At 36.3% G+C, this 21,355-nt stretch overlaps 1 protein-coding gene across 1 annotated transcript; it reads right to left on the bottom strand.

Moving 5' to 3' along the window:
- Positions 1–1,139: 1,139 nt before the first annotated feature.
- Positions 1,140–20,343, bottom strand: LOC123534290 (sodium-dependent phosphate transport protein 2B-like). Its single transcript, XM_045316465.2, has 8 exons — positions 20,184–20,343; positions 11,762–11,882; positions 11,094–11,225; positions 6,302–6,448; positions 5,676–5,867; positions 5,277–5,395; positions 4,425–4,590; positions 1,140–2,742 (listed from the first exon to the last, which is right to left on the bottom strand). Exons 1-8 carry the CDS (start codon positions 20,226–20,228, stop codon positions 1,784–1,786), a joined length of 1,881 nt encoding a protein of 626 aa, XP_045172400.2. The 5' UTR covers positions 20,229–20,343; the 3' UTR covers positions 1,140–1,783.
- Positions 20,344–21,355: the final 1,012 nt, after the last annotated feature.

The following is a 21,355-nucleotide window of genomic DNA, read 5'->3' as shown; positions in this document are numbered from 1 at the left end:
TATATGTTAATATACAATTCTTTATTACTTCTGTCTGTAGTTTTTTGATTTAAGCCATATCCGTAAAGTTCAATTTAACTACTAGTAAAATAGAAAACAGTATTGAAACATTCTGCTATTCCCCCGTCTTTTCTGTATGTTGACGGCACTTAATACTTCTGTTATAAAAAGAGTAGGATAGATGAATGTAAAGTTCCATAAGGCTCTATTTTTGATACAATAACCAAATAATTGTCGTCGTTTTTTTTGTTATAATAAAAATGCGTGGAAAAGTACACTTTACTTGGGGCAATCAATTTTTCTAGATTAAAAAGTTGGCTTCTCCTTGTAAATGCTTGGAGCTGATGGGCGGAGTAGTGTCGTGTGGTGTTGAAATAGCATTGGGACAGTGCTTTTCTTATCTTTTTCTTTAAAGTGACGAACGCAAGGACCTGTATAATATTCTATGAGGGGCACACTGTAGTTATACTTAACCCTTAGCCTGCTGCAGGCGAATTTAACAGCCTTTGCAAACAGCTTGGAACCAGATCAGACGCCGATTAAATCGGCGTCTGATCAGGTTCCAAGCTGTTTGCTACTCTGACAATATTTCTTCCAATTTTAGAGCAAATTGAATGAACTTTACAATTTTAGCAGACGACATTTCCAGCAGACCACAATTTATCTAGCATGCTAAAGGTTAAATACACTTATTGCTGAAACATTTCACTGTACACACTGTTATTAATCTATCAACAATTTTTATTTCTTGTTTAAAGAATACATGCTAATTTACATTCAATTTGTGCTTTTAAACAATTTTAACATATATCACTTACAATCCCCGCCATTTTCCCCGTCATTTTTTTTTTTTTTGTTTAAGTACATGCAAGTCTTTTAAAACAGAATTTCAAAGAAAAATTCTTGTCTCCAGAAGTTTAGACCTAGGCTGTGCCCCCTGCACCCATCCCTGCGTTGTGATACTTACGGTATACCGGGTATTTCGTACCTTTTATTCGCAGTTATTTAAAAGATTTTTTTTAAGAAAAACGTGTTTGCAAAACGCCTGTTCATTATTGAATCACATTTGTTCAATTGATTGAACAATTACAGCATATTTCCTATCCCCAATCACACGAAAAAGTCATACTGGAAACTGGCACCATAATGCTCTTTTATTTTATGAAGAGAAATTACTACATATATTACAAAGAAATTTCAGACTTTTCCCGATTCATATTAGCTTTTTAATTTCTCGTTAAAAGGGAACCTGGGATGCCTGCATACGCGTAAAAATGCGCGTTGATATTTCCTAGAAAAACTTTTAATAAGTTCTTTTATTGTTTTTGCAATAGATCTAATTTGCATATGGAGCTGGAAGATAATCTAAACATTTGGTAATTATAAGTCAACATATAATTACAGTTTACATATACAAATTTACAATTACATATATACATATATTATCTCTATATTTTATCTTAATTGATCATTTTCGTAAGGCACTTCGGATATATCCTTAGTGATCCAAGCTATATCCACTTTTAAATCACTTGTCTACATGTATATATTTCATACTTATCAACTTCAACTACATGTAGTACCATCCACATCGTCTTGACGTGAAGCCATGCAATGACTGCCGTTTCCATTGGACACAATATTACATATTTTAGTTTCGTGTGTACAGCTGTCGGTCCATAAAATGTTGCTAATGTTGTAAGTTACATATTAACCGGAATAAGTATTAATTACTATTCTATCGCAAACGTTTGGTATCGTCTTTTCTATGTATATATTATTCTCACAACTTTGTGTGCAAATTGTATGAAATGGTTCCATTAAGAGCCTTGGTTCCTTTGCTTTGGTGCATGTTTGTTTCATTTTCCTCTGAATGTTTCTTTTCCTCTCCTTCAACAGCCAGAGCATTGCAGCAGCCGACTTTTCTGCAGCAGTAGCAGTTTCCGGTAATCTTCATCAGGAACCTGTCCAATGGTGCCAATGAACGCAGACATTCCGGTAACCATTTCCAATCCCTTAATTTTCTTGGTAAGCACTTCGGACATTTCTCTTGCAGAAGCTTTATGACGAAAATGGCGGCAAGGACGACCCCGATTGGAATAAATACTGCGGCAAGAGCTATCCAGCTGACAACTGAAAGTGCAAAACCTGCTGCTGGTAATAAGAAAAATGCAAATATAAGATACATAACTGCAAACCAACGGTATTTTGCCGTCTGCGTACCGAGAAACTTTGCCGCTCTAATTGGTGGCCGGAAGAATGGAAACGGAAAGAACAGAAGAATGCCGCTTATGTTAAAGAACAAATGACAGATGGCAATCTGTAAGGAGTTTTTCAGTTTGCTTGGATCCTGTGCAAAAGCAGCCAGGACGCTGGTTGCAGTCGTTCCAACATTTGCACCGAGGGTAAGAGGGTACATTCTCTCCACAGTCAACACGCCAATCCCCACCAGAGGTGTAAGTGAGGAAGTAAATATTGAACTTGACTGTACCAAGACTGTCATTCCTGCGCCTACAAGAATTGCAAGATAGCCTGTAAAATAGCCGCATATTCCTGGAAAGTCTGCGTTGATGAATTTTCTGATCACATGTGCCATTTGACCTCTTAGAAGAGAGTGTAGCAGTTTAACAATGGCGACTAAGCATGCGCACAACAAAACAAGGGCGATAATCAACAAGACCGCACCCACCGCAGCATCACTCCAACCGCCTTCACGTGACACGCTCTCAAATAGAAACTTACCTAAATAAAAGAGACAAAAGATTTAACTATTATAATTATCAATATATACCATAAAATTAATCAATAAACATCACGCGTGTGTAAGCAAATTGTTACATCAGATGCAAATATAACTATGACAGTTGGTAAGGTCCGGCATTAAAGCTTTTGACGTGTTATGATGCTAATATGTTCTATCTGATCTTTTCAATAGTTCATAACAGAATGTGTGACCTTTGTAAAACACGCTGGGTCTTTCAGCATAAAATCAGTATTTCATTAAAGGGGCATGGATTCAGACCAAAAAGCAAAATAAAAAAATAAAATTAATTCAGCTTTATACCATATCAGAATTGAAACAACTTGAAGCGGGCGCTCTGTTACAAGGCTAGCGAAGCGGTATTTCTTCATGTATGTTTATTATGTCATATATCAACTATAAATACTACAAACTTTCTTTGGCCAAGGAAGAACCCATATAACACGAAATTCCACAATATATGTGATGTACAACAGTTGTTTCGCAATATTAATTAGCCGGTAAAACTGACCGATAAGAATTCTTACATATAAGATTTTTAAACTACCGGTATTTGTGAAATATGTATTATTATTGACTTTTCAGGTACATACAATATTACGTGACCTTCTTTTGTTCGTTTTAAGTTTCACGCCATTTTTCAACAGTATTTCAGTTATGTAACGGCGGGCAGTTAACCTAACCGGTGTTCCTGGATTCTGTACCAGTACAAACCTGTTCTACGCAAGCAACTGCCAAATTCCCCTCATGAATCAGAGGTGGAGGACGAATGATTTCATACACAATGTCTTTTATCAAATCATCACGGAGAACATACGCCCAGCCCCGGGATCGCACTCAAGACCCCGCAATCCGTAGATCTGTGCTCTCTCTATTGAGCTAAGCGGGCGGGCTTGTGTCAGAAAAGCAAGGACGTTGGCCTCAGTACTTCTTTTTTACATATAAGTGCCTGGTAAACAATGTTCATATTCATTAGTATTACACCAACGAAGTTTTCATCATAGATTTATTGTTAACTGCAGTGCACTTTTTGATAAATTGCGGTAAACATTTTAATTAAGTTCCTAATACATTATATTTATGGTAAACAATTCATTCATACAAAGAATATTAATTACCTATTTCAAGGCTACTCTTTATTTTCAGTTAAACATAATACCTTCCAAGCGGCTCAAGTACACGTGCTTTGAAACAACCTAATACATGTGGAAGATTTTAGACTAGACAAACTCAGTTCAGTTTTATTACCCGGGGCTGATGAGTTGTCTCCAGACTTTCGGAGTCTGAGTTACTTTCAACGGTAAGATAGTAAAAAGCTCTGCCAGGTCTTCATGAAGCTATTACCAGAAAAAAAAACACCCATAGGTTTAAGATACATGTACAAAGAAGAATTTGCCTATGCCTCGTTATTGGGAGTATCTCAAAAGTGACTTTGTCATTATAAAACTCAAAAGAAAGTTATTTCCGCGATGGCAAATGCATTATTCAACACTGTAAGTCTCATACGTATGTCTCTACGTACCTTTCGCTCTATTTTGCTTATCAAATGACTTAACATTTTCAGGAATCTTTATATACTCGGAGCCGCTATGATTACAAAAAAATCTATCAATTTTAGTAGCACTGAAAGTGCCTTTTATATAGGCCAAGGAAGTACACTTACAATTTTTACAGTTGACTTTGACAGTTTTTACAGTCTCTATCAGAGTCCCATTGACTTCCTCTAGCGTCTTGTTCTTCATTTTGTCGCAACAAATGTGTTTTATAATGGATGAACTGTCATCCTTCAACTTCTTTGTTGCTATATTTTCAATCACCTTCTTGTCAATCTTTAATTAGAAAAACAGAAATTAGTGTCAATTAGAGATTTAATTAAAATGAAGTTTATAATGATTAAACGTGGTGTAATAAAGATCACAATTTTAATGAATGTGTCGATAAAAATTAAACGCTGGTATGAATAATGTTAATGAATGTTCTGTGTGCTGAACAATAAATCATAATTTCCTTGATGTAATTAATATGAATAAGTCAGTTTTAAAAATATGAGTAATTTCAAGTCAAAAGGTTCATTACACGGATGCATTTCAGACGGTGATCAAGCTAACGATGTCCTTTAAGACAGTGACCCGTAAAATAGCAATCGTTCCGTGCGATTACGTAACCTCCGTGCTTGATTTCGGTATTTCCCGACTGGCAGAGGAAGCCATGTGTTTGTTTGAGCCACAGTTTCAATCAACGCATACCGAAGTAGAATTTGGAGGTTACGAAGTTGAACGAAAATTGCCGAGGGCCATTACGGGCAATCTACCTTAACAAAACGTCTTTACGTAGAAAAACGTATCATTTTCAAAAGAGAAATAGGATGCATTATGAAAATAGGTCGCCTATGAGACGTTTTCTTCATTCTATAACTTGAACACCATCAGTTACACCGCCGCTACATATGTCAGTATTGCAGAAGTACAACTTACTCTTTTTGTTTCAGGAATTACATTTCAGTTGTATTTCCTACCTGTATTATAAGCTTTGTGAATGGTTTTGTTATCACTTTCAAAAAATCCATTTTCCCGCCTTTATTTGTCTGCAGATCCATGGAATCAATCATTATGCTGCTCAGTTTCTCGAGATAACCTGCATCAAAGAAAATCCGGAATAAAGAGTCTTCAATGCATGCCTAACCTAATAATGAGCAACACATCCAGTCATTTCGCACAGGCAAACACATGCCATTAAGTCGAAACCCCATCACCGAACAATCTAAAAGTCGTCATGTGATATAATATATCTACGATGTCTTACTTACAACTAGTAAATCACTGTTTATAAATAACAGCTAAAATATATATCTATTAATCAAAAAGACAGAATGTTAATATCACCTTTATGAACTAATAATATAGTATTTTTTTACCTGTAATAACCTCTAATGGTAGCAAAATTAGGACGGTAAGCCAGTTGAACACATCGTGTACAGTGGCGCCCGCAAATGCTCTCCTGAAATCATTCTTGTTGGTAATCTGGCCAATCGACACGATAGTATTCGTAACAGATGTTCCGATGTTAGCTCCCATCACAATCGGTATAGCCAGCGAAACAGAGAGTACTGCAAAATATGCATGATTTTTTTATAGAAATGTTACAATGCTAATTCCTATCATCATAGGTATAGAAAGTGAAACTGAAAAGAACAGCCAGGCTGATAGTTGTGTAAAGAACATGTTTTTGAAACGGTTTAAATAGACCTAGATCCTGTCACAATAGGTGCAGAAAGTGAATCAAAAAGGAACATCCAGGCAGACATTTACCTGTGAAGAACATAGTGTTTTATCAGTGTATGTAGTGCTTGGTCCGATCAACGTACGTACAGCAAGCAAAACCGAGAGAAAATAGTAACCTGTGTAGACCATATTTTTGTAACAGTGTAAACAGAGCTGACTCCTTTCATCATTAGGTACGAAAGTGAAAAGGAAAGAAAGGGACAAGAAAGTAGCTTTGCAGAAAACATTTTGGTGTACCAAGGGACAGTGCTTTACTTACAATCTCCCCCTCCTACCATAGATACGACGATGGACGTTGTGGTGCTCGAACTTTGTAGTAGGACTGTGGCCATCACACCAATCATAAGACCGGCAACCGGGTTCGATAATATTTGGTTCTCAGCAAACGCCCGACCTGCCGCTTTACCTAGTCAAAGTATAAAAAGAAGTAAAACACTGTTCAGAAAAAGATGTACTCGATTTCAAATATGTATTTGCATAACTGTTCAACGTTAATTCCCCGAACAAGATAATTGAGCCGTGCCATGAGAAAACCAACATAATGGGTTTACGACCAGCATGGATCCAGACCAGCCTGCGCGAAAGCCTATTGGAATTGGAGAAACTGTTAGTGAACAGCATGGATCCTGACCAGACTGCGCGGATGCGCAGGCTGGTCTGGATTCATGCTGGTCGCAAACCCACTTTGTTGGTTTTCTCATGGCGCGACTCATATGAAGTTGAAGGGATATTACAGAAGACTAGTACGCCATTCTAATTGCTAAAAGCTAAGTGCCAAACACTTAATACGGAATGCTAATTGCCCATATGCTTAAAGTCAAATGTTAGATGCCAAATGATAAAGGCTAATCATCTGAGGAGTAATAAATGTCAAATGCTTATTGCTTAGCGCATATTTAGGTAGACAGCTGAATATATGAGTGAAGGAATGCATCTTTTAAACATTTACTGGTCTTTCTTACATAACTATGTCTCATTTACAAATTCATTCGTTTTACGTAACACATTAGAGGAAACATTTCGAACCCATATTTGCACGAGCGATAGAACAATATATTGCTTCAATTTGACTGGTACAGCATTATATGCTTTTAAAAATATAAACTTAAATTCATTAGTCTAAGAGATACAGACCACTGACAAGAAATGTTGAAATATTTGGCAGTTAGCATTTGTCATTTGCAGTAAGCACTACAAATTGAGCATTTGTTATTTAGCATAAACTTATATTCCTGGCAAACAACATTTGTTATTTAGCGTTAAGCATTTGGCACATGATTTAGCAATATGGAGTTTGCGTCGGCATTCTACTGTGCCAAGCAATCCGATCATAAGTCCAGCTACGGTTCGATACAACCTGGTTCTCGGCAAATGTCCTAACCGCCAAAGTTTGAAAAAAAAGAAAGAAAAAGAAATGCACATTATATTTTTTTTTTAAAAAAAAAGGTGTTTGCAATGTGTTCGCAGATTATGGTGGCTGATTTAGGACATTTCGCTATATGAAAATTTCGTGTTGTCGCCCTTGCGCGCGCGGCAACACGGGTTTTTTTTTTTCAATTTCACGCTAGGCCGACACAACAAAATTTGTTACAAAAGGCGCACGCAAGCCAAACGCGAAATAACGAAATGTCCTTAAGCATAGCAAGTAAACTTCAAACTTAACAATAAGATAAAATAATACGAACTAAATGCACTTGGATAGTTATGCATGAAAAACATATATAACTTGATATATGAAAAAAGAGAACTTATTTTTCATACATTAATGTAAATTTTGAACCGAACGTGCATTGTATATGTAACGATACGTATTTAAACCTTTCTTTTGACGATATAAAATAGGCCAATGTCAACATTACTTAAATATATATAGGATTCACTAAATTAGCTTTAATGATATGAAACAGATCGTATTGAACTCGGCATTATAATAATAAGATAAACGTATTATGGTATTCATTAATAAATTATGCGAACCAAAAGAGAAATATGCTTTGTGTTACAAGATTAAAGAAGACACTAATCGTAGATTAGAAACTGATGTGAATGCACTAATTATCTTGTAAAGCATTTGAGCCGTGCCATGAGAAAACCAACATAGTGGGTTTGCGACCAGCGTGGATCCAGACCAACCTGCGCATTCGCGCAGTCTGGTCAGGATCCATGCTGTTCGCTAACAGTTTCTCCAATTCCAATATGCTTTAAAAGCGAACAGCATGGAGCCTGACCAGACTGCGCGGATGCGCAGGCTGGTCTGGATCCATGGTGGTCGCAAACCCACTATGTTGGTTTTCTCATGGCACGGCTCATTTACATTTTCAAGGCATTTTCTCATCCTGCAAGAAATAAGTTTCTTTTGACGTTATTCTATAAATCGGTGCAACTTTCTACCTAAATACTTCTATGTATGTTTTTTGTTCTCTGTATTAATTACGGACAGCTTATGCCAATCATTCACTAAACTATGTTATCTTTACATATTTATTTCAGGTGTAAACCATTCTCAATTAAATGTATTTAACCTGGCTAAATAAAAAAGATAATTGTGTATGTAGAATAGACTATGTTTAACTATGCAAGAAACTAAGTGCATACTACTTTAATATGTGGTAATTATTCATATTTGCAAACACTAGTACATGTATTACATTTGGTTGTAGCATGCCTTTAAAATAACAAAAATCTAAACTACCCTCATCACGCTTCGGGATGTCGGCCACGTAACGGATTTGCGACCAAAGTGACACGGGGTTCAGCATGATTTCTGTATTATTTGCCGTCATTGTAATCTAAAGTATGTCAGAATTTCACATTCTGATATGTCTGTCACTATTTAACTTATTTTTAACAATTCAACATTATTCGGTCTCAAAAAAGAACATATTATAAAACAGATTATATAAATGACAAAATATACCTAATGGCATTTTTTGTCTTAAGTGTCACGGATTTCATGACGACACATCCATAAGCATGATCTTCGCCATGAGATAAAACGTCAGGATGTATGCTCTTGATTAATCGTTATGGCGGATCTATTACATTCACGGCTGATAGATTTAGAAAACGTGGTTCAAAACCAGTAAAATATTTTTAATCTAGTTAAGCTAATATTGCGGTTAATGAAGTTTTGTACAAAAAATATTGTTTGAAAAGATGAATATCTTAAGGAGACTGAATACATTCGTGTTATCAATCTGACTAAAGTACATCTCCTATTACGCTACGCATAGGATCTGAAAACGACCTATTCATTGCCTCGTTCTGACGGCCCTTTCACTAGCCAATCAGAGCCTAGCTTACAACATCTTGCAAATCTACCTGTAGCATTGACTTTTGATATTTATAGTGTATCAGATAGCCTGTTAGCTCAGTCAGTAGGCTTCTTGTTTTGTAAGCGAGCGGTCCCGGGTTCGAGTCCTAGAATAACTGCATATTTTTCTTACTCTTTGACAATCGAACAAGTCGTCTGATTGGATAACATAAAAATAGCAATAATGGAAATCCAAAATATACAGAAGACGTATGTGAATGGGTCGTTCTCAGATCTTCGTTTAGAAGATCAAGTACTTTAGTCAGATTGTTCGTGTTATATACTTAATGTAAAAGTGTAAAATATGTTTAAAAATGTAATGTAGTTAGTTAGCCGTCAACTAACCCGGAAACAAATGTGGTTATCCTTTTATCTGCGGTCTAACAGTAGAAAATAGAAACATGACGTAGGTTTTTAGTGTCAGTCCTGCTATGTACTCGGTAACTATGGTATTATAGATAAGACACCTGGTTTCGCAATGCTATTTTCTGATGAAAAATTTCATTCACGGGTAATATTGAATCGTTAATTCTTCTTTGGTTCCGTGTTACAGTTCGATTTAATTTCAGCAATGCTATTTTGAACAGGGACAATCTAGAATACTCAAATGTAAAAGTGTAAAATATGTTTAAAAATGTAATGCAGTTATAATTAGTTAGCCGACAACTGACCCGGAAACAAATGTGGTTATCCTTTTATCTGCGGCCTAACAGTAGAAAATAGAAACATGACGTAGGTTTTTTTTAGTGTCAGTCCTGTTATGTATTCGGTAACTATGGTATTATAAATAAGACACCTGGTTTCGCAATGCTATTTTCTGATGAAAAATTTCATTTACGGGTAATATTGAATCGTTAATTCTTCTTTGGTTCCGTGTTACAGTTCGATTTAATTTCAGCAATGCTATTTTGAACAGGGGCAATCTAGAATTGCAACTGTAACATCACTTATTAGGCATTCTATACATGTCAGGGGTAATCTACCCAATGCATATAGGGATCCGGTCCAATCTTGACATTGAGTTTTAATAACTTTATTGATTACTGTCATATGCATGAATTTTGATGCTTAAATAGCGACCCTGTCTATTTCTTCGTATAATTTATATCACTTATCACAAATAAAATGCCATACTCGTGATACTGTAAAAATGACGTAATATCCTTAACATGTACTTCCTTGTTTTAATGAGCAAATATAGATTATAATTTATAGTCTGGTAAAGTCACGGCGCATATTGATAAATGAATTATTTTCATCTGATTTGCAAGAACGCTACTAAAGCAGCCATAAAGATCTTCATGATACTACCGTTGTACCTCAAAATAGCTCGGATACATAAGTTAAATGATTTTTGATTTTTTATAATATAATGTAGCTTGCACTTTGAAGTAAAACATTTAAGCATAATTGATACAAAGACAAAATTCCCAACGTATTTGCAACAACTTCCATTTAGTTCAAATTTATGTAGGTAATATTATTACAGAAATAACTTCATAGGTCAAATATGTATAATTTTGTCAAATTAATATTTCACAGCGCTTGTAAATGAGTTGTCGTCTGCTTAAACCTAATCATTTAACTGATATCAAATAACTATAATATTTGGGTTTATTTAATATTTATTCTTTTCCTTCTAAACGACAAAGTTGGCAAGAAAACCATGGGTTTTCTTGCAATAAACATTATCCACATGCATAATATTAAGCAGACGACAAGTAAACGATGTTTTTACCTCCAAGAAGCTTGAATGCATCCCCAAGGAAGCTCAGAGAGCAGATAAAGATATACAGGAAACCAAGGAGCAAAACGACCTTGCCAATGTAATGCCACAAAATTCTTTTGATCTTTCCTCCAGCCGATAGTTCTGCAAAAGATTAGAAAACAAACTCAGCTGCTTGATCCAGCTTTTTCCTTACAATGCATTTTCTTAATTTGGTTTGAATATGACAATGCGATTCCCATATGAGCCGTGCCATGGGAAAACCAACATAGTGGGTGTGCGACCAGCATGGATCCAGACCAGCCTGCGCATCCGCGCAGTCTGGTCAGGATCCATGTTGTTCGCTAACAGTTTCTCCAATTCCAATAGGCTTTAAAAGCGAACAGCATGGAGCCTGACCAGACTGCGCGGATACGCAGGCTGGTCTGGATCCATGCTGGTCGCACACCCACTATGTTGGTTTTTCCATGGCAAGGCTCATATTATGTCATTCTGTGCTACTTGTAAGTGTGGTAATAATTATTTCAAAATATTTTGTTTAGTTTTAAATTCATCACCAAAAACTTGACTGGTGTTACCCTTCCACTAGCCCCACTTTTCTTCCCACATATCACTATCATCACCACCATACTCTTGTCCCTCGAGTCATCGGTACCAAGTATAAAACTTTATTTCATTACCTGACCAGGGTGTGAAGTCCACTTCCAGTTCCGGTAAGGCCCATACATCCTCTTCAGCATTTTCAACAACTTCTATGTAACTGTCGGGTTCGTACGCCTCATTGTCATACCCTCCGTTTCTCTGAAAGAGAAAACATGAAAACTGCTGTTACCGGTTGTGTAATGGTACCAAAGTTATCTACATTCGCCACAAAATTCCGATATGGGAGACTCCTTCACACAATAGTTTTGTAAGATTGTCAAAGGATCGGTAGATGTTTAGATTTCAGAAGATGCGCTGGGTTTTAGCGTGTCCATACTACTGGCACAAGACCAGAAAGAAAATGCCTCTGTACATGTTATATTCTACCCCTAGGTATTTCTAGGGCTAGACTATAACATATACAAAGGTATTTTAATTCCGGTCTGATGCCAGAGGACTCATTTTTTGAAAGAAAGCTAGAAATTTTTATTGGAGAATCAGAGAACTGAACCCGCGAAACTTGGTTTCGTAAGCTTGCATTTTAATACTGGACCACTAAATCCGCTATTTCCTGTAGCTAGAAAACAGTGTGAAGGTATATCTGTCATTGTCATTTCAAGGTGTTATCTTGGACAACTTCCTCTCCATAAATCATAGTATAAAATGTCAACAATATGTTTTGAAATATCTAAAAATACCAGAATTTGATATTTGTCTGGAAAATATGCAAATAATAGCAATAATTTTGCTATAAATAGGCTTGCAACAGTCAGGAATGCTTTAATTTAAAACTGTATTCTTTTCTGACAGAACTGAAGATATGTATACAATAGTGTTGTACCTTCATCGATTCTAATTGCCAGTTATGAAATAGTTATCAAAAAGTTGATGTGTACGGCGTGAAATGCACGTATACTCTTTTTGATCGATCGTTACATCTCGTTGAAGATGAAATGTTAAGTTTTGTAGTAAATATTTTGTTTCTTGCATACCGATTTCAAGAAATAATAATAAAAATAAAATCAATCGAACGGCTTTCTTTTTAGAACTATTTCATATGGCAGTGTATTTAAACAAAGCGCGGGAAACCAACGTCAGCAAACAGGAAAGACGTCATGACGTTTCAGAACAAATAACAATGTTTAGTTCCGGTTTTGTTTTATCAGTTGCAGCGTAACGTTATGAATTTTTGATAAAATAACGTGATTTGAATCGAGAAATATACTATCAGGAACCAATAGGAACTGTCAAGGTATTGAATTTTTATTCCGTTTTTTAAATAAGATATATATTATTACATAAATCTTCTACATATATGTTGTTCGTAATACGTCATTTACAGCACGAGAGTCATCTTACACCCCGGGGTATAAGATGGATTTTTCCAGCACCGGTAAAGATACCGGAAATCCCCGTCTGGTATGCAAGAAATGAAGTTTCTATATGTTCACCATACCTGAAGATTTTAGTAAATACATTTGCGACTTCTATTTTATAGAAGCCTGTTTTTTTTATAGTTTCATTAAAAAATAAAGTAAGCTGCGTAAGATACAAATAAATCTCTGATAAATTGATATTTTATGGGTGCGATGTATCACAGTACAGCTACATTCAATCTATTTCACAGAAAAAGTTTTCTTCGTGATTGAACGAGTGTTAATGATAACTAACTTTCTATAAATCAGTGATTCAGTTTTTCTTTTTTATACGTTTTCAACAATAACAGTACTGTTTATAGAATCTTAGGGCTTAACCTCTCGTCATTTGTTGTTTAATATGTAGTATGTAATATGATAATTGAGCCGCGCCATGAGAAAACCAACATAGTGCATTTGCGCAGGCTGATTTGGATTCATGCTGGTCGCAAATGCACTAAATTGTTCCCCATGGTGCGGCTCAATTATTATTCTTCACCCCCAACGACAACCATATATTTTAATCATCTATCGTATGGTCGTGTTATATTGCCTCACCAACATGTCACAAATCAGCCACCATAGTAAAGGGATATACAAACTGCGACTTAATTAAATCATATGTTAAGGACGATGAACGAAGACGATTTAAATCAATTAACCAATCGCTGAGACATCCGTCAACATTAAATGACGAATAGATTTTATTTTTGATGTAGTATAGACAGAGCGTTTATGACATTGAATATCTGAATTTAAATGTAAGCAAGTTAGGGATGTGAAAAAGTCATAGAATAAAATAAATGCAAAATTCCACAATTTTCACTGAAGCAATAAAAGTAGAGAAAAAAGAAAAACGTGGTTAAAACGCTGTATTTTAAACCATAGAACTTTAAACCTATAACTAACAGTGTTACAGACCGTCAGTGTTTATGTTTAATAAGGGTCCATCCGCCTTTCCGGGCACAGTATAGCATTACGCAATGTAAAAGTATAGGCCCCCAGCATGTCACCAGGCATGCCAAAGTTAATTTTTGAAAGATAATGTTTGAAGCCATAGAAGTGAAGAAAATTTACCTCTACGCAATTTCTGTAGAGTATTAGCCAAAAGTACAAATAATTTTGATGCCAAAAGTGATCTCTATCACGGCCAATGAGACCATAAAAGACAGAGACAGGAGACGCAGTTGCAAGACAATACTGGAGGTATCGCAAGTCGCCCAAACAAGGGCGGTTGGAGTCGCAAGTCGCTGGCTGGTGGTGTAGTCGCTGGTCCTAGCCGTGAAGATGATGTGCCCCTCCCCTCCCGTATCCCACGTTGAGTGTAGGGATTGGGAAGCTCGGGGGTTTCTCTGCATGCCGTCTATCTGCAGGCCGTCTACAAGACTGTAGCTTCTTTCACACACAAAAAAAGGTCCCTTTTAGAGCCACTCCTGTCGGCTTCAGTCAGGACACTGACAGAAAGAAGCCAATATGATTATGTCTTAGTTCCCTCAATGCCCTGTGCCTTCTCGAGGCGAGTCGGAGAAACAGACAGCCGTCAAAAATGAAGCATATATGAGCCGTGCCATGGAAAAACCACCATAGTGGCTTTGCGACCAGCATGGATCCAGACCAGCCTGCGCATCCGCGCAGTCTGGTCAGGATCCATGCTGTTCGCTAACAGTTTCTCCAATTCCAATAGGCTTTAAAAGCGAACAGCATGGAGCCTGACCAGACTGCGCGGATGCGCAGGCTGGTCTGGATCCATGCTGGTCGCAAAGCCACTATGTTGGTTTTCTCATGGCACGGCTCATATATATATATAAAAATGGCTGGCGCACTATGCTAATTGTCAAATACTAAATAACAAATATCTAATGCTAAGTGTCCATTACTTAAAACTAAATGAAAAATACTTTGAATGCTTCATGCCATACACTTAATACCATATGCCTGATGCACCCGTCCGCTGATATATTTTGATCTTTATTTGAATATCATTCTGCAATAAGCATCTGACATACATTGTTTCAAATTTCGCAATTATCTTTAACACTTGCCGATTGGCAGTCTTGATATTAAGCATTTGGCAACAGCATTTTGTACTGTTTAGCATTTAGCATTTGGCAATTTACACGGCGCACTTGCCTTCCATACTTATTGAAGAACTGTTTTTATATCAAATCTTTATGTCAGACATACTTCCTACATACAGCTGTTTATAAGATGATGAAATTCATTTCAGGTTCATCAAAAAAAATACTTTTAAATGTCGATATAAATGAGTCATTCAGACATATATTATACTATCAATTTTGCATCAATGTCTTATATGTCAACTTTTCATGACTTGTACTTTTTTATATAAGATTTTGACTGGTTTATTGGTTTTGATTTTATTAGAAAATTTGGCGTTATTTTAAAGCGTATCAGGTTTTATTTTAAGTTCAGAAGCACTGTGTGCCCATATTTTTGGATTTGGAGAGATAGATGTCATGTTTTTATTTTTTAGATACATCTATCATTTTAATATTGTAGTGATTATCTAAAATCTGTGATACATGAAAAAGTCCATTTCTAGCATTTAATAGTGCACCGTATTTTTCCCAATTGCTGTGGTATTTTTTAAAATTGTCTTCCTATGTCAAACTGTTTTGTATTTAAAGGACCACAATGGAAATAAGAGATTCCATGTCTCTTTTTGTGTCATCCTTTGTATATAATGAAGTTGACATGGATCATTCTCACATGTTTATGTTTTCATGGATAATGTATTGTGATGCCATGTTTTACTGTCACATTGCAATTATAAATTATTCAATGCCTGACAATGCTAGAATAAATGAGCCGTGCCATGAGAAAACCAACATAGTGGCTTTGCGACCATCATGGATCCAGACCAGCCTGAGCATCCGCGCAGTCTGGTCAGGATCCATGTCGTGCGCTAACGGTTTTTCTAATTACAATAGGCTTTGAAAGCGAATAGCATGGATCTTGACCAGACTGCGCGGATGCGCAGGCTGGTCTGGATCCATGCTGGTCGCAAAACCACTATGCTGGTTTTCTCATGTCGCGGTTTAAATAAACTTCACAAGTTGTTGTATAAGTGTCTTTAAACAGCTTGACGTATCATTCATCTTCTTAAATAATAAGAATTTAGCGTCTGACGTGTTTCTATTTCGTAAGTTGTGTTGGTAATATGTTTAAAAAATCATTCTAACACGAACAGCAAATAACCTACATACACATAGAAGAAAATCAATTAACGGTTATGTATAACTAAAAAGTCATTTAAGAAATAATAAGTTCCCAAGTGTGGTTTATCGTAGAATAACCCGTGTTTGAGTTCTTACGTAAGAATATATCACGAAGACCGTAGGCTCGAGTGATGTATTGTTTCGCATAAGAACAAAAAACCAAGGTTAATCACACTTGGGAACTTGTTATTTCAATTCTAACACAACATACTTGAAACAACAGTGTTAGAAAAAATGTTTACTACTTTTTACGACATGAACTACACTTCGTGCTACGCACCAGGGTTTGGCTGTTCTCCCTTTTTCTTAAGGGTTGCTGTAAATATTGTGTAACATGGCCATCAAACCTTTCATTAATTACGGCAAATTTCGCAGATTTTTCCCGTAAGCAATAGATTAGTTGTTAATGCCATTTTGCAGCCAAACTTTGTTGTTGAAATGTTGTTGTTGTGCGCGGATACCAGTATTTATAAACGTCACGTGATTTTCATTCATAAAAGGAATTGCACGCGGGTGTTTGGCGGTATGCAGAACAGTCCTTTGCACGCGCATGGGTTGTCGCAAAATAACCGTCTGTCTATTACCTTGCCCATTCTTGGTGTTTATTAACTTGGGAAAGGCTAGCGTATGCCAAAAAAGTTCTTCCTTTATTTTATTCGAAAGGTAAAAACTGTCTTTCAACGCGACGATCCCCATAAACTATGAAAAAATACATCTAACCGCAATGCGAGTACTTTGCAGGCATGTAGGAAGCATTTTCAGAGGGGATGGGGACACAAAGGTTGAAAATCAGCCGAGCTATAACAGACCCAGGTGACTTTTTTTTTTAGCTGTGCGTTTTTAGCCCATCTAAAATAATTACAGAACTGCAGGGCACAGCTAAAATTGACTCCCTGTCAAATAACTGCTAAGATAATTACCTCAATCGGTCAAATTATTTGGCGTGGGGGGGGGGGGGGGGGCTCCTCTCTACGGCCCTGCTTTGCCCCTTAACCGTCTTTGTAATCTTTGAAAAGAACTCGTTTTTCCTTTTCAAGACCACGGTTCTCATAGATTATACCTTATATTAAGTGGTTATAACAAGTTTTATATAAAACCGGTGAGATTTCTCAAATTTACTGACAATAAACCTTTTCACAGTCTGTAATTACAATCGTTCACACAAAGTAACGTAGGTTAAAAAGGATGCATGCATGACCAAACATCATTGATGTCAGTTTCAGTTTAAAGTGCTCAGAACAAACATGCACGCTATCATTTCTTGTTTGATATATGAATCTCTTATTTCACTCATTTTAGGCATATCTTATCCTCTGAGGCGACAAGCAACTTGGAGTTTCAATGATGAAATGACCGGACCTTTTATTTTTGTTTCGCGATTGCAACCTCAGATCCTCCGACTAAACTTTACTAACATTAAGGATCAAACTCCCCGCAGCGATTACTTCCCCTTACGGTACAAACTCCCCCAGCGATTACTTCCCCTTACGGTACAAACTCCCCGCAGCGATTACTTCCCCTTACGGTACAAACTCCCCGCAGCGATTTCTTCCCCTGCAAGGGAAGGTAACCGCTGTGAGGAGCTTGACTGAGAATAATCCCGCCTATGTATGCTTTACACATGTCACGTTAAATTAATAAGGATTGTTTGTGTGTAATGGGGCATCTTCTACATTTTGCAATAGCTTCATATTCTTCGGATAAGTAACCGGTGTCATCTATCATTTTTGAAACGATATATAAACACTTACATCAAAAATATAGAATATAGTAAATATCAACAGTATTCATGCATTTTAAAACGTATAAGAAGTGAATATTTGAATCAAGACAAAAAGAAAAACTGCACCATTTCACCAAGACGTAATTCATTGCCCTCTACATTGCAAAAAACAGCAATGAAACATGTTCATGATACGGTAAATAAATGAATACATTAGCTGTACACGTCCTGTTATATGTTGACATGAGATATGACAATGAGACATTGTGTCTATTTATGACATAAAAATGTCGTTTTTACATGTACTTAAGACACCATTAGGCGAGATTTTCGTGTAAAAAAGGTCAAAGGGGGACAATTTAAGCAAGAAAAAATACAGCTGATACGTAAAAATGTGATCTAACGATAGTACTGTACTGTTTAAATATATAAAAAGAAACAACAGTCAAAAGTTCATTTTTGTTCAACAGAAGCCCAGTAAAGGCATTCGGCGTTTTAAGATAGATCACTACCGCAATAGTTTCTGCGCATTCTATTCTAGACCTCTATAATCCCTGGTCATTCTAAATACATCTATAGAGTCCCGAACGTCATTTTCTAGACCTTGGTATTCCCTGGACGTTATGTACTAGACATCTATAACTACTAGACTCTGCAGACCATGGGCTGTGTAACTGAACCTCTATTGCCACAGAAAATGCTACACCAGACCTCTATTGACCCTGAACGTTCTATACAAAACCTCTTTAGTCACTGAACGTTCTAGTTGTAGTCAAGGATGTTCTATACTAGACTTATATAGGTTCTGTACTAGATCTATATAGTCCTCGCACGTTCTATGCCAGACCTCCATAGACCCTGAACGTTCTATACAAAACCTCTTTAGTCACTGAACGTTCTAGTTGTAGTCAAGGATGTTCTATACTAGACTATATAGGTTCTGTACTAGATCTATATAGTCCTCGCACGTTCTATGCCAGACCTCCATAGACCCTGAAGGTTCTATATAAAACCTCTTTAGTTACTGAACACTGTAGTCCAGGATGTTCTATACTAAGACTTATATAGGTTCTATACTTGATCTCTATAGACCTATCAGCATTCTACACCTAGCTTAGGCGTATACTTAGGATAAAACTTTATATGAGCCGTGCCATGAGAAAACCAACATAATGGTTATGCGACCAGCATGGATCCAGACCAGCCTGCGCATCCGCGCAGTCTGGTCAGGATCCATGCTGTTCGCTAACAGTTTCTCCAATTTCAATAGGCTTTAAGAGCGAACAGCATGGATCCTGACCAGACTGCGCGGATGCGCAGGCTGGTCTGGATCCATGCTGGTCGCAAAGCCACTATGTTGGTTTTCTCATGGCGCGGCTCATATAAGACTTTTTTCTTGTCAAATTATCACAGATTTGACGGAACTTTACGTGAATATTGAGACTCTAACACAGTCAATCATTTTTCATAGTTTATGGGTATCGTCGCGTTGAAAGACATTTTTGTGCGGGAAAAAAACTTTGATAACTTATCCAAAAGTAGATCATAAAATAAAACAAAATCATATATGAAAAAAAAAGAAGAAATTTTTAAAGATGATCATTATAACCTAATTTTGAAGAAGAAAATTTAAAGCTCCGGACAGTCCTTTCTTAATTGATATCGCAGTCATGAGTTATTGATTTTTCCCATCTTATTCCTGTCTTACTATGATTTTTTTTTTAACTGGAACTGATACGAAAAAGTAAATAAGTACAATTCTTTGCTAGTATTCAACCAATGTTATATAACCAAACACAAAACAAAAAATATAAGTCGTCATTTAAAAAAAGTCTATCCATAAATTTCAGTTTAGTAAAATTCGTATGGAAATTATTTTTTTTTTTTTATAGCAAGACATGTATTTTTTAATTATCTCTGACTCGCGGTTACGTGAAACTCGGAACTACCAAAATGTATTCAAATTTGTGAGCAAATTTCTCAACTAAACGATGGTTCCTTTTATCGTGCTTGATTTCCACAGACAGGGAAATCATATTAATAAATGCACTCTTTAATTATAAAAAACAACAAAAAGTATCACCTCTTTTCTTTTGTTATCCATTTTTAGCTCTCGAACTAGCGACATCTCATAACCAGAATGTTTTTAAAAATGTATATTCCAATGACAATTTTATTTCCTCTGATAATTTGATGTAATGTGTCCTTTAACTTATGCAAAAGACTAGTAAATGAAATGCATGAAATGCAAAAGAAAAAAAGAGTATGACAAAGCTTGTATTTTACTGCGGTTTTACACTACGTCAAAAAGGCTTGAGTATGACAGTTGATATAACATAGCCGGCGGCTTTCCTTTGACAGGCGAATAGAGATGTAAAGTTCTATATTTATTTTTTTGACAGTACCAATATTGAGGAGTTCCCTGTCAATTGGACCCGATGCCTTCTCTTAGGTATTTTTGTCATTTGCATATATCAGTAATTAACGTTGATTATTTCCTCCTAGATTTCATACCAGTGCTTCACTGGTTTCCCGCATGGGGCTGACATCCCACTTGCATGAATCAGTGATATTATGGTAACATTTAATATTTCCCTCTATTGTTCTTACATCTTTTATTTATATTTACTCAACTGTAACTAACTAACTAGCTAGCTAGCTAGCTCGCCCGCTCGCTCGCTCGCTCCCTCCCTCACTCACAACTTCAATTTTCTTTTCAAGATTAAGGATCATGCATTTGAATTCTAGTTTAATTCCTCGCTTTATTTATACATATATCAAACGGAATATGACGGATTATCATAAGCAATTTATCTACGGTGCATTCAGTACATTTCAAATTGTATCGCACTATTTTTACATTGAAAATTAATATTAATATTTGAAAATGTAAATTTTTGAGGTCCAAGTGCATTATTTATCTGTGGCTGCATCTTATAAGATTCTTTCACTGGTTGTAGGTGCAGATGGGAATATCCGGCCTCGAGGGTAACTGTTTAGGCGGTAACGAGGCTCCTTGCCGAGTTACCGCCTAAACAGTTACCCGAGAGCCGGATATTTCCATCTGCACCTATAACCAGTGACAGAATCTTTTTCTTGCATACCGATTTCAAGAAATAATAATAAAAATAAAATCAATCGAACGGCTTTCTTTTTAGAACTATTTCATATGGCAGTATATTTAAACAAAGCGCGGGAAACCAACGTCCGTAAACAGGAAAGACGTCATGACGTTTCAAAATAAATAACAATGTT

The sequence above is a fragment of the Mercenaria mercenaria genome, chromosome 1, assembly GCF_021730395.1.
Source record: "Mercenaria mercenaria strain notata chromosome 1, MADL_Memer_1, whole genome shotgun sequence".
NCBI lineage: Eukaryota > Metazoa > Mollusca > Bivalvia > Venerida > Veneridae > Mercenaria > Mercenaria mercenaria.
The sequence above is the reverse complement of the archived record's forward strand: the minus strand, read 5'-3'. Positions and strand labels throughout refer to the sequence as shown.